Below are 15036 nucleotides of genomic sequence, written 5' to 3'. Positions count from 1 at the left end.
TGAGCCAAGAAAAAAATGAATTCTAGACCTTACGGTTCAGGAGTTATTGGCCAAAACGTAAAGTAGCTTGTTATAGCGCCACCATCTGGCCGATTGGTGTAATTTCTGTTGCCTGACTAGTGGGGGAGATTTGAAACCTATCCACTAACTTTGGTTGCTCAATGACTTACGGTCTCTGAGGTACAGGTTGTTTCAGGGCAGAAAAAGAGGAAGAACAACACCACAACAGGGTTTCAGCCCTGCAGGCTTGAACCCCTAAATATACGCCTTCATTGCCATTAGAATTCAGTTAGCCTTTCCATAAAGTGTCCAACTGGAACCAAGCAGGTATCCAAGGGTTAAGTTAAGCAATTGCACTGCTTTGATGACAGAGACATGGTATGAGTCTGCAAATTGGGAAATTAGTTCCAGCAAAAGAAAAGGTCTTTTATTATGTTACAAATACATTTCTTTCTGAGCCAAAAAAATCCCAGCCCCATACAGTTTAGATTTTGACGGAATACTGCACATTTGAAATGAATGGCCAATAAGTACTACCTGTTTATATCTACCATTTTGTCTGAGGCAGCTGTCTGCAGTTGAAAGAGGCAATAAATGTAAGCCTCAATTATGGGCACCATTAACATGGACAACTAAGCAATGGGAGGGTCAAGTCTAAATGAATGTCAAAACGAGCAGAATGAAGAACCATTCATTCTGACCATTTGCGACTGAAAAGTTCAGTCTATCAAGGCTTAATTGCCCAGTTAGAACCTGCAATTTACTTTGCATTAGCTTCTTATTCAATTCCAGGGGAGAAGTGAAAGTTTCCATCAACAATGAGCAGGGCAACAAAACTGTGCTGCAAGGATTTCAATTCAAACAGTCTCTCTGCACCTAAGTTCGCCTTGATGTGTGTCCCCTATTTGATATTTAAATTAAGCTGTAAGAACGCAATCATTTCCTTTCAATTCTCTTTCACAAAGCCTGAAAGGAGAGGAGAAATCAAATATATTGAATGCTCAATCTGTCATTTTGTCTCGCGATTGATATATTCAAATCAATAAAAAAACATGAGAAAAACACAAGTAAAATAATGGATGTGAGTTGCAGCTACCGAGAAGTCTGATCCTCTACCGAAAAAAACAAACAAACAACTTTTTGAAGGATGCTACTAAAGCACAAGTAAATACATTAAGAAAACAAAAGCCAAGGCTGATACTTGATTCAGTCTTTTTCACTGCCATGAAGTCAGCTAATCGAGGGAGTGGAGATCACAGCCCATTTCTATTTGTGCTCCTGCCAGGGAGCAAGACACAGTGACAAATGATTATCAAACATGGGGGAACGCGGCTCAAAAGCAGAGTAAATCAGCAGCTTCAAGAAGGTGGTAGCGGTGTTCCTCGCGGCCCCCGAGGGGAAGCTGAAGAGAGCATTCATCAGATCATAGATCAGAAGGAAATGAGTTATTTACACGGCGTCTTGAAGAAGGCTGCCAAATGAAAATAAAATATTGAAAAAGAAGGGGGAATAGCAACGGGTAAACATACAGTAGGAGGGAAGCAACGGCAGAACCGTGCCCAGAACCGCATGGACTGACGAAGAATATGATGAGCTTGAGTGACTGTTTGAGATGATCGTTTGGTAACAAAAAAAAGCTGCGGTCCTACTGAAATTAGAAAGCAAAGTACAGTACAGGGTTTCAATACCTTTGTACCCATTACATTTCTGTGACTTTTCTGTGACGACTCCAAAACATATTGCACAATTTCCAAGACCGATATTTGTCACATGTTAAAGGCATACTGAGTAGGATTTTGCTGGTTGTGGCTTGTAAACACAACTTTCAAAGTTGACTCCTCCTCCCTGCAGTTGCCAGAACGGTAAAAAAACAGTAAAAAGGTACAGCGAGGCGAAACGGCAAGCAGCCAAGGTACGTTCCAAAATGAGAGTGAATCTGTTGGCTTTAACCCGTTGGTGAGTATTGAAGGAGAGGATGGGGATGAAGAGCAACGGGATTTGGCCTGTTTTCGTGTTTTTGTGTGACAGGTAGGTGCCGGTTAAATTAGATATCAGCTTTTCTACTACAACGAAGCTATGCTAACAACGGTGGCTAGCTGCCAGCACACTAGCTGTGACCAGAACTCCAGTTACTCTGTATTAGAGTTTGGGATTGCCACCGTAGCCAGCATTTTAGATATAAAAGGATTCAGCAGTGGTTTTGGTTGCAGGCGGACACACCCGCTGCCAAAAGGTTGACGCCCAGAAACGTCCCGAACATTCAGAAATAAGAAAATACAGGCAGAAGGCAGGCTCTCTGCAGACACACACACTGTCACAGACTACCAATGGGCCAGAAGTCATGATTGAGTAGGATCATTTTTGGATGAGTCTATGCTATTTCAAGGGGGAAAATCCTGCTCAGTATGCCTTTAAACTTGAGCGGCTTGGGGGAAAATAAAGGTCAAGTTGTCACACAGAGGATGTCGCTACTTGTCCCTGCTTCCCCTCCCTGGCGTCGCTCCGCATGCGTTTGCTTTCTCTTTTGCTTTACTAAAGAGGATAAATATGTTGTAAGTGACTTTTGCATTGGCGTTTCACTCCGCAATACAGCAGATTTCCCACCAAATTCAGTCCAGTTATATACAATGTAAAATGCAGTGTCTACATGGCTGGTCCCATTTGTTTACAGTTATTATACTAATGTCTCAAAATGAATGTGGAAATGATTTATTGATGTTAAAATGCTACATGCAGCACCTTTAAAACACACTGTTTGATATATCCTGCATGATTAATATCATATTTTGTATGTCCAGCATTATGAGCAGTATTGTGTGCGGCCGGTTCCTCGCCTGACATTTGATGAATGGACAAAGAGACTCAGTGCCATTTTTCTCACACTCGCGTTCAGCATTGTGAGAAAAAGTTGAATGGCTCCCAGACTATTACAATGTGTCCCCGAGGGAGGAAAAAAAAAATCTCCATGTCTGAAAATTAATCAACTTCTGTAAGAGACAAATTAATCAAATGAAATTTCTGCCCTTTTGTTAACGGTATTCATGTTCTTTCAGCACAAAGTCATCCTTCGACTGAGCTTGGGTTCATGATTTTCAATTTTTTTTTCATGGCCGTCCTTTCAGATCTCTCCGTTTTATAGAAATATGCAGAACAATGTCATGAGAAAAACATATAATGTTACATCCATCCCTTATATATGTATCAAACTCTCTGATTAATCGGTCCTGATCTCTCAAATCCATAATTTCTTACATTTGTCTTCACATTATATCTAACAAATGAAAGGAGACATACAGTATGGCACTCTTTGTACTGTATGAGGCATTGCTGCATGGTTATGAGATGTTCTTGTGTAATCCCTACAATTGGTTGTGACCTCAGATGCCTCCTACAGAATGTGGTTTTGACTGTAATTAATTCAAGCAGGAGATAAACCACTGGCAATAACAGTATTAGTGGGGCAGATAGGCAAACCAATTGTGCATTTTATGACTAAAGCATGAAAGTTTCAGCATATAATCTACATACCCCAAGGTTTTATTTCAGACATGGATTGTTGGGTTGTATCTGACCTCTGGTGACCTTGAGAGGTCACTGACCTCAGCATTGCATTTTTCCAGTTTTTGCCCCATCACTCTGCATTATAATCATGTATATCTGTCTATCTATATATCTATCTATCTGTATATCTATGTCTGGAGCAACGCTTTAGTACCTGACCCTGAGCTGCCAAACCCTTCTGATTGGGGCTGGGTGAAGGAAGCAACGGGATGGCAGCCACTGTGGACCACCCTTCCAGAAGCCTCACAGAGCTGCTACAAACTTATCCATTGTGGCTGCAAGAAAGGGTGTACTGCTGCAAGTGCAAAAAGGCTGCCCTCAAGTGCACTGCCGTTTGTTCATGCTCAGGAGACTGCTAGTCTTAGAAAGGACACACATGACCATACTGAACTGATAATGTCATTGTAGGGTGGGTTAAGAGATGCCGACATGACAACAACATTGCTAGTCCACTTTTTGGGGTTCTCTTTCAGTCGAGACTTCGACGTCACCACATATGAGATACGCCTTCCTGAGGTGCTTTGCTCCGAAGTCCTCTAAAACCATGCCAGAATGGCTGATTGAGCTGTCAATCATCCCTCGTCAACCGAGCATATATATATGATGTGACAGCGGAAATTACCTCATTCACCCTTCCTTCGCGGTGGACTTCGAAGACTAACTACTACGTTATCTATTCTTTGCACTACTTGGTTGTGTTTTCTCTCATTAGTTCATGACTGATAAGTTCACTGCAGCTGGTATTCTGCCCCTGCCAGAGCGTCGTCGAACTTTTTGGGCTGAATTGCGAGCGCTAGCAGCTAGCCCGCTAAGCTAGGCCATGTTCTATGTTCTATGTGAACATAGAAGGCTATTTTCTTCAATTCACACGCAGCCCCCCTCCTTTTATGGGCATAGTGGTCTCTACGGTACAAGACCGGCAGGCTCGTGTCTTAAAACAGGAAATTCAGTCACTCCTGGCAAAGGGGGCCATAAGACGTGTTGCTCCGTCAGAAGCGAACAACGGTTTTTACAGTCGGTATTTTCTGATCCTAAAGAAAGACGGGGGTCTCAGACCAATTCTGGACCTACGGCTGCTAAACAAGAGTTTAAAAAGGCTTCCCTTCCGCATGCTCACACATCAACAGCTTTTTCAAAGCATCCGTCAGAACGATTGGTTTATTACCATCGATCTGAAAGATGCATATTTTCACGTCCCGGTCGGTTACAGTGCGCCACAGGAAGTTTCTGAGGTTCGCATTTTAAGACGAGGCATACGAGTACCTCTTGCTGCTGTTCGGTCTGAGTCTGGCCCTGAGGACCTTTTCAAAGTGCATGGAAGAGGCAGTAGCCCTCCTGCACCAGAGAGGGATTCAACTATTTTGCTATTTAGACGATTGGCTAATTGCGTCAGTCGAAAACACAGGCAGAGAGGAATGCGAGGATAGCTATATCCCATTTAAACTCCCTCGGTTTGATGATAAATTGGGAAAAGAGCCGGGTGAGGCCAAGCCAACAGACTCTGTTCCTGGGGCTGGAATTAGACTCCACACTGATGTGCGTAAAGCTGTCGGGAAACAAGGATATCTTCCCTCGAGGCATGCGTAGCAAGGTTCCAGCTGGGCAAACGGGTTCAGGTCGCCCTGTGTCAGAAGTTACTCGGACTCATGGCAGCAGCGGTGGCTGTGATTCCGTTGGGTCTATTGCATATGAGGCCCATACAGGAATAGTTCCTTATGCTGGCTGTTAGTAGACAGACAGTGTTGGCGAGCCCTTTCTCCATGGAGAAATCACTCACTACTGTCAGTAGGCGTGGTATTAGGCCCAATTCTCCGTCGTCGGGCGATTACCACAGACACGTCAAGACGGGGTTGGAGTGCAGTATGCGAGGGAAGGATGGCGAGCGGTCTGTGGAGGGGTGCACAGACGCGCTTCCACATAAATGTATTGGGGCTCTTAGCCGCATTCCTAGCTCTGAAACATTTTCTGCCGTATGTCAGGGGCTCACACGTTCTGGTGAGAACAGACGCCAGCACAGTATCTTACATAAATCGTGCGGGCGGCCTCCGTTCGAGACCGATGTCCCAACTGGCCCGTCGCATAATGTTATGGTCCCAGAGCCGGTTGCTGTCTCTCCGAGCGAGTCACTTGCCGGGGAGTCAGAATCATGGTACAGATCTGCTCTCCAGAGGGAAGCCCCGCGCAACGGAATGGAAGTGATTCAGAACTGGGAACGATTTGGCGAGGCAGACGTCGACCTCTTTGCAAGCCAAAAGGCGGTACTCGCTACAGAGGCTACAGATCTCGCGGCTATCTCGGCGTGCCATATGGGTATTGATGGTGGCTCCCCGGGCAATCACCCGCTGGCTTCTCGGTTCCTTAAAGGTGCGAGGAGGTTGAGGCCGGCTTGCGCTCGACTGATGCCAAATTGGGATTTAACTATAGTGCTAAATGCCTTGTGCCAGACTCCATTTGAGCCTGGAGAGTGCGCCAATTAAACTGGTTTCCTTGAAGACAGCATTTCTCTTGGCTATAACCTCTGCTAAGCGAAGGTTATAGCGGCTCTGTCTGTTAACAATGTGTGTATGCAATTTGCAGAAGCGGATAGCAGTGTGACACTATGCCCCAGTCCAGCATATCAGACAAAAAATATTTCCTCTCACTACAGGATGAGGATTATTAGGCTTGCTGCTTTTTCTCCCCCTCCTTTTGCGTCGGAGGATGCGCAGGTTTTGAATACGTTGTGTCCTGTCAGAGCCTTGCGCATTTACGTGAATCATACGAAAGACTGGCGGAGCTCTGAGCAGTTATTCATATGTTTTGGAGCTCAGACTAAGGGTCGCGCTCTTTCCAAACAACGCTTGGCGCATTGGATAGTGGATACTATTTCCATGGCCTACGGTTTGGCACAGAAAGAGCTTCCACAGGGGCTGCGCGCACACTCTACGCGTGCCATGGCAGCTTTGGTGGCGCTTTTGAATGGGCTATCCATAGAGGATATTTGTGTGGCAGCCAGCTGGGCTTCCCCTCATACCTTTGCCCATTTCTACAATCTGGATGTCACTCAGAGTGTTGCGCATAGTGTGTTGTCAGTAATGACGTCCTGTAACCCACAAGCACCATCATAAGTTATAAAGGTAGCCTATATACAGTATATACTATAGTATACATTTTTCCCTGTGGCCATCCTTGTCTTAGTTTATTGATCCCCATGATTTAGGTCAGCGCATCAGTATCATCAGTCATAGTCTTATGAGCCACGAGATGTGGATTTTATCTCCTCTGTGTGGTTAGGAACGTGGACAGGCTCGGCGTCGGGGGTATATGTTCCCATATGTGGTGACGTTGAGGTCTTGACTGAAAGAGAATGTTGGGGCTATGATATAGCTCTGGTTCTCTGAGGGAGAGAACGAGACGTCACCACAGAGGGCCTCGCTCTGTCCGGTGCCTCAGTATGTTCTGGCCACCGCGAATTAAGGGTAAATGAGGTAATTTCCGCTGTCACATCATATATATATACTCGGTTGACGAGGGATGATTGACAGCTCAATCAGCCATTCTGGCGTGGTTTTAGAGGACTTCGGAGCAAAGCACCTCAGGAAGGCGTATCCCATATTCAGTGGTCTTCAACCGGGGGTCCACGACCCCTAGGGGGTCCGCAGAGGTACTGCAGGGGGTCCGCCAATTTTCGTCAAAATAATTTACGTGAAAAATGTAAAAATGTATTTTAGACAAAAATAATAATATTGAGTAAACTCCAAGTATTAATAGGCAATAATAAGATACTTTTGACAAAAACGATTTACAAAATGAATGATTCCCATGCAACCACGGTGCGTGATGCAGAGCCTACACGTGACCAACCGCCATTGAAAAAAATTTGCTGGCTTGCTATAGCAAGCTAAGTGTTGGCTAAAACGCGTTCGGTGCTAAAATAATTAATAACTAGCCTACTACTAGGTTAATATGTGAAGTAGAATGGATCGCTTTGTAACAGTAACTAGGCCTCAAGCTCGGGATCCTACCGTTACTCCTTCCACCTCGTCCGAGACCACAGGTGATGGGGCTGCCCCAGCAGCACCTGCCCCAGCGGCAGAGGGTAAACGCAAAAGAGAGAAGTCCCGAAAATATTCAGAAACCTACCTAAAGTTTGGATTTACCTTCAAAGAAACCGAAGGGATTGAATTGCCGGTGTGTGTTGTTTGTTCGGCGACGCTCTCAAACGAAAGCATGAAGCCATCAAAGCTGCAGCGACACTTGGAGAAGAATCACGGCCACTTGCAAGATAAAACACTGGAATACTTTCAGGCTCATCTGAACTCTCTCCAATGCCAACAGACAATGATGAGAAAATCAGCGAAAGTTGGAGAGCTTGCTTTGAAAGCCTCATATCAAGTTGCTCTTCGCATTGCTCAATGTAAAAAACCATATACAATTGCAGAAGATTTGATATTGCCCGCGGCCAGTGATATGTGCAAGACAATGTTTGGGAATGATGAATATGTAAATAAACTTAAGACTATTCCGTTGTCAGACACAACGATTGCTCTGGGAATTGGTGAAATGGCATCTGATGTGAGGGTGCAATTAATCAAGAAACTAAAATTGGCGTTTGCATTGCAGTTGGATGAATCTGTGGACATGTCCAAAGACGCACAGCTCTTGGCATTTGTGCGTTTTGTTGACCAAAACGAAATGTGTGAGGAATTTTTGTTTTGTAAGAAGCTTCCTGAACGCACAAGTTCTGAAATTTTCAAAGTGACTGATTACTTTTTCAGAGAAAATGACATAATCTGGGCAAAATGTGTTGCGATTTGTACTGACGGTGCGCGAGCTATGACTGGTCAAAAAAGTGGACTGACTGCGCTTGTCAAAAAAGTCGCCCCACAAGTTCTGTGGACTCATTGCATGTTACACAGAGAATCTCTCGCTGCCAAAGAAATGAGTGCTGAACTTGCTGATGTTATGAACACTGTTGTGAAGGCTGTCAATTTTATTAAGAAGAGGGCCTTGCAAACGTGTCTCTTTGCTTCTCTCTGCGATGCTACGGGAGAGGAACACAATGCGCTTCTTTACCATTCTGAGGTCAGATGGCTTTCTCGCGGATCAGTATTGGCACGCATGTTCGAGTTACGCACAGCTATCCACGAGTTTTTAGTTGGTCAAAACCGCGCGGAGCTGGCTGTGGATTTCAATGACAATGTCTGGGTCACTAAACTGGCATATCTGGCAGACGTTTTCTCAGAGTTGAACAGACTGAACAGTTCTATGCAGGGCCGCAATACACATGCCATTCAGCTGTATGACAAGATGCTTCCATCTTTCTGAAGAAAACAAAAAGATGGAGAGAGCGAATCAGGGGAGGTAACATTTCCATGTTTCCGTCAATGGAGGAGTTGGCTGATCCTGTGGTGCTCTCACCTGACGTGAAACGCGCAATTGTTGGACACTTGGAGGCACTCGAAAGTCAATTTGAAAAATACTTTTCAGAGGCTGAGTCCTGGAGAAGGGACAAGACATGGATACAGTTTCCATTCAAACGCAATGCATCGGACGGCTCAAACTTGACAGCCTCTGAGGAAGATCAGCTGATCGACCTATCCACAGACAGTACGCACAAGAATGTGTATGAGTCAAGGCCTCTCATCCAGTTCTGGATCTATTGCCAGAAAGCCTTCCACCAGCTGACAGCAAAGGCAATGGTGAGCCTATTGCCTTTTGCAACAACTTATCTTTGTGAAAGTGGATTCTCCTCCCTCACCTACCTGAAGAGTAAATACCGTTCAAGACTGCAGCCTGAGGATGATATGATGCTCTGCCTGACAACCTCCATCTCCCCCAGAATAGACAAGCTGTGTGCCACTCACCAGGGTCAGTCATCTCACTGAGGTAGGCCTATGTGTCATCCTGAAGCTAAAGTTAAGCTAAATGTCTCATTGTAAAAAAAAAAAAAAAAAAGTACAAGCCTCAATCATTAATAATCATCATAATAATAATAATAATAATCATCATCATCATCACCATCATCATCAATAATAATTATGTATAAACGTTTTAGCAACCGTAAGCATAATAACTGAGTATATAAATAGGTTAATAAGGGATTATAAATATGTTATTATAGGCCAGGCTTAAAATGCAACACAATTTTTTTTTTTTTTAAATCTAGGGGGTCCCTGCTCTGTTCTCTATCGACCAAGGGGTCCTTGGGCTGAAAAAGGTTGAAGACCCCTGCCATATGTGGTGACGTCTCGTTCTCTCCCTCAGAGAACCAGGGCTATATCATAGCCCCAACGTTTTTTTGTGTGTGAGTGGGGGGGTTCCCCCATTTGTTCATGTTTTACTTTATTAAAACAGAGTTTACAGCAGTTCTGTGCAATCTATGTGTAATAAGAGCGTAAAAATAAAACATAATTGATGTATACCGCCTTTATGCCTGTGAAAAAGTGAAAAAAAATTGAAATTTGTTCGCCCTCTGCCTAGTCCCAGAGGTCAAATCTGAAATGCCTCCACGTCTGAAAATAAACTTCATGGTTTATAGAAACACTGGAGAAAGTTTCATGCTTTAGTCATAAAATGCACAATACCGTCCATACACGAGCTTATCTGCTCCACTATATGTGGGATGCAGATTATAGGATAACATGTTTCACTAACTCTGTGCTGGCTCCTATCATTTATGCCCAAAATGTAACTGTAAAGAATCATAAAATGACATTGCTCATTATGCTCCCATAATGCTATTAGTTTTATATTCTACATTTTATTTCTCTCTTACCGTGTCATTATTTTGTGTCTAAGCAACTATATTTGCTTATGTAATGATGTTTACAAACTGTTTGCCTGAGCATCTGTAGTCATAATGTTTCCGTTCTTCTTTACTATGATCAGCATAAATAGCGCATAAATAAACGATTATATGATAAATGTCCCAGTGACCAAAGGGCTTTATTGATTAATAGTGTAATAGTGTGTATGCACAATAATGAAAGATCCCAAAAGGCTGGGAAAACATCTAAAAAAGGAAACATGTATTTTTAAAACTCATTACTTTGTAGATTAAATGGCCTTTCCATCACATAGTGTACTTTTCTAAACAAATGCGGCAGTGTATTGCTTAATAAATGAGGCTTAAGGTGTACAGTCATGAAATCTTTCATCTTGATGGTCTGAGAGAGTTATCTACTCCCTTTGGTGGAGGTGAAACCCACTTAGCATGGATTTACCCACATAATTACCGCCACCTCCGCCACCACCTTAACAACTGCTGTGAGGGATGACGGCCCCCGCTACTCTGCTTCCAACGGTAGGTAACTCTTTGACCTAATATCTGAGAAAATCGGTACAGTCTGGTGGGGAGAATGAAAATCCAATGGCAAAGCGAATCCATCTTGCGAAGAGCACCCAAGGGTGAAACTCAAGGCTTGGGATGGTCTAATTTTAGGCTTAAAGTAATAACCCGTGACATTATCATAAATAAATGTCAGTTTTGCTGCTCTCTATTGCCGACTGATATAACACAATGGAGAATCAATCTATATCCAGTTAATGAAAGCTTTTACATTTACTGTTCTAAACACCTGGTGTCTGGTAGATCTTTCCTGGGAAAAATCCTCTGCTGCACAGAAAGTGAAGCGTTTTACGTTTCCAGTTTGTTTGGAATAAACAGAAGAAGAACTGGGTAGTTAGCATGAGCAGTGATAGCCACCATGGCTGAACAGACAAAGAAAAGAGAAACTCAAACTTCATCAACAGAAACTCCAAGGAAAAAGACGTCACAGTACTGGACACACTGTTTGATTGACAGGTGATCTCTGGGAAGTGCAGAGCAGAAACACCACAGCAACGAACGCTGAGCACCAAAGATGAGTTATATGAAAATGTCAGAAATTAGTACTTTAACATTGAAATGTAATGTGCAATGTCATGTGATCGATAATCAATTCACACGGGATAAGAAAACTGTAATCTGTCTCAAATGTACAGAGTGGAGTGGCTAGGCAGCCTTGCATCAGACACTCGTCACACACTTAATTTCTGCAGCTGACCTTTCAATTATTACTGGTCATAATGAACACACTGTACATTAAGCTTACAATCTTCATTGCTAGCTGATTGCTCGGACATAATAGGGGCTAATAGGAGACATTTTGCCTGTGAACAGTCTACTGTGAGAAACCCTAAACGTTCCACTTGATGATTAGCTTGAAAAAATAATACAGTTGCCTCATACAGTATACAGGATACTGTAGGCTTTAGGCACTTACACTACCTGCTACAAGTAGTTTTTTTTTACAAGTTTTTCCTCTCATTGATTTTACTTCTTGGTGTCTTCTAGTTGGTGTAGGCCTCCATGCTGACGGGAAACCAGAACTCTCCTGGCGTAAAATGTCGACTGAAACGCAAAAAAAAATTGGGGGATATTCATTTGGGCTGGACTAATTTTACCTGACATAATTTTCATAGAGCAAATAACCGTAGGCAAGGGGCCAGGATCTGATGTGGCTGTGCACAGTCCGTAAAAGTTGTTGAGAAGGCAAATTATAAAATCAATCATCAGTAATAATTACATTACCCCACCTCCTTCTGCTGAACTAATCCCGTCTAAATAGACTTTATGCAACCACATAATGCCGTCTAAACCAGCTGGAGTCACAGTAATTCTTTTGGTGATTCATAATGCTGAGCACTAAGCAGTATAGTAAGTATCTACATCTTGCATCCGCGTGGTTATGAATAGATAGTAGTCCTACAGTGCCATCTTTATGCATGTGGTCTATGTGGTTTATGTGGTCTATTGGAATGACATCAGAAGTCAAATATAAAGTATAACGTTATATAACGTTGGCCTCTGCACTGCTGGCTGTGGTTTTTTAAATCATTAAATCATGGTGCCACAGCATAAATGTCCTATTTATTTGGAGTCTTTTACTTTATTTCAACAAATGAATACGATACTGTCAATAAGACTGCAGAGGGAAAGAAGGAAAAACAAAGAAAATCAACATAAGTTGAAAATAAATTCCAATACAATCTTATACAGTCAATGGTAAACACAAATGTCAGCGGCCCATTCAGATGTCGTTAACTATTGCTGGAGGACACAGTTCCATAGAGTTTGTTGTGGCGCTGCTGTCAGCTGAGTCCAGTTGAATATTGCAGGGTTGCCTTGGCCCAGTTACGGCTCTCGCTCTGCGGCCCCAGACAAAAAGCGATCACTGCCCACGGAGCAGATTTCCTTCGGAGGAATTATGAACCATTTAACAATTCAATTCAAGTGATTTTTATGGCTTTGCATTGCCAACTAATTCTTTTATCTTTTCTCTTTGCGCTGCTACATAATTGATTTTGTGCCGGACCTCAGAGTTTCATTACCCTCTGAATCATGACCACCGAGACCTCGCTGTGTCTGGCAACAAGCTCTCCGGGCTGTTAAAACTTGCTGCAACGAGAGTAAATAAAAGAGAAATGCTGATTAAATGAGAATAAACAATAGTGATAGGTGCCAAGAGTCAACAGCCACTTTCTGGGTAATGAGAGATCAAAAAATGTGTTGATCATGAAAAATGTTGATCATGAAGCAGGCATCTTTTTTTTCGTGGTTGGGAACTCTATCTATGAAAAACTAAGAGTGGAGAGAAACTCCTGGTAATATGTCAGTGCGGAAGTTACAAGAAACTTTAGTGCAGTTCTGTTTGGTGCAACGGTCAGCAAAATCCTACCGCGCTTCACCGTCTTATGAAACCTCTTTTTATTCCTTTCCGTTCCCATCGCCGCTTCTCCGAAACGTTCCGCCTGGAAGAAAAGTAAGTAATGCTGAGGAAAAGCGACGCCGGGCAGTGCCGTCTCTCACCGTACGTCCACGGCGTCCTCCATGACCGTCATGTCCGTCTTGCACTTGGCCGAGGGGTTGATGGCCAGCTCGGCAGGCGGGATGACAAAGCTTTTGCTCAGCGGCAGCCACATGCCTTCGCCCAAGGTGTAGGTGAATCTGCGGGAGGAAAGACGGGATGTGTGAGAGAGGAGAATAAGGTGAAGGGCTTGGCTTGTGTCTGCCAAAGAATGGCGGAAAAAGATTATGAAGCAAGGTATACTACAGTGTGTCAGCGGAATATGAGTGTCAACAGAAACAAGAAACTTTACCAGTGTCATTACAGAGAGAATGACATTGAACCTGCAGTAAAGAACGCCTAGTTTTCCTGCGGTCCAAACACAACAACCATATCTCGCAAAAATAACTACAGCGCAATGATTTCGCTGAATTAATGATTTGGTACAATGGTGTCAAGTCCCACTAAAGTTATCCTTTTTTGCATAACTAGTTCTGGAACAGAAGGACTGTGTTGTAATGGACTAAATGCATACTAAATGTGGAACCCAGACAAAAAGGGCCAATAACATTTCCTCCAGAGAGAACGCAGGGCTATAAATCTGTAAACAACAGATGTCCGGAACAAGGACTCTAAAACAATTCTTTATTTGCGAGTCAATGGATATCATCAATCTTTAAACACGCCGCAGATGAAATGTAATACTTTAAACTTTAAGTTAAACAGCGCACGCTGATTAGCATCAAATGCATTATTAGCGGCCCATGAATTATGCATGTGTACTTGTAGTACAAAAGAGGGAACTTGTTGATTAAATTGTTAACCGTTTTTCTGCAGACTAAACACTTTCCCTCATTCACATTGTTCAATTTGCATTTAATAAAATGCTAACTTAGCATAAGGAAAGGGCAGTGGATCGCGGGGACTGCATGCATTACCAGTCGCTTTAAGCGCAGAGTGATTAAACCTCTGTGAAAACTGAACGCTTAATTGCATCCGTCCAATTACTCCCCTTGTTTAAGAACTTGAGTGTTCTATGGATCAAACTCCTGCTGTCCTTCCATTCACTGGAATATAATGCATTGGATTCTGGCACGTGATTACGGGGTCGGAAGTCTATTGAAAGTGTATTATTCCCATATTATTTCTCAGGAAGCCATTGCCACTAGTCTCATAAGTCTTTTAGCCATTCCAACCCCAGCTATTATGGGGCCCAGTGCAGCAGAGGAGTGCTCAAATTCCCTGTGATGCAGTATGACGTATACGGGTGACCAAAGTACAAATTAGCAGCCACTTAACAAGCACTCCTTTATAATAGACACTTGGGGATGAGTATGCCACTATATGACTTAACTGTATCGTCCTCGGAGAGAATGGTGGTGGAAAACTCCCACGGGAAAACAGCCGTAGAGTGGAAAACATGTTTGCAGTGCTCAGTGTAACTCCTGGCTACTAATACAGTGTGAATGGCAAACACTGTGAGCTCTCATGCTGATTCCCAGCATTTATCTCCACCTCCTCCAGCACAGTGAAGTTGCGCTTGCATTTTTTTTTATTTTGCTTTATTTCATTTTACTCTCTATACCGGCGCGATTCTAATTGTCTCATTTGCCTCTGTGTTCAATGGTAATATCTGCTTAAGTAAATAAGCTGATGGCTGGCCCTC

General features: G+C 43.2%; 1 protein-coding gene across 1 annotated transcript in view; it reads right to left on the bottom strand.

The window, feature by feature from the left end:
* The window catches only part of astn1 (astrotactin 1), a 329475-nt gene that overhangs the window by 203294 nt on the left and 111145 nt on the right, over positions 1 to 15036 (bottom strand). The window contains exon 11 of the mRNA XM_071907023.2: positions 13394 to 13531. Within this exon, the coding sequence (XP_071763124.1) occupies positions 13394 to 13531 (138 nt within the window). The remainder of the gene's footprint in view (positions 1 to 13393; positions 13532 to 15036) is intronic.

Source organism: Centroberyx gerrardi, chromosome 13, assembly GCF_048128805.1.
Source record: "Centroberyx gerrardi isolate f3 chromosome 13, fCenGer3.hap1.cur.20231027, whole genome shotgun sequence".
Classification (NCBI taxonomy): Eukaryota; Metazoa; Chordata; class Actinopteri; order Beryciformes; family Berycidae; genus Centroberyx; species Centroberyx gerrardi.
The sequence above is the reverse complement of the archived record's forward strand: the minus strand, read 5'-3'. Positions and strand labels throughout refer to the sequence as shown.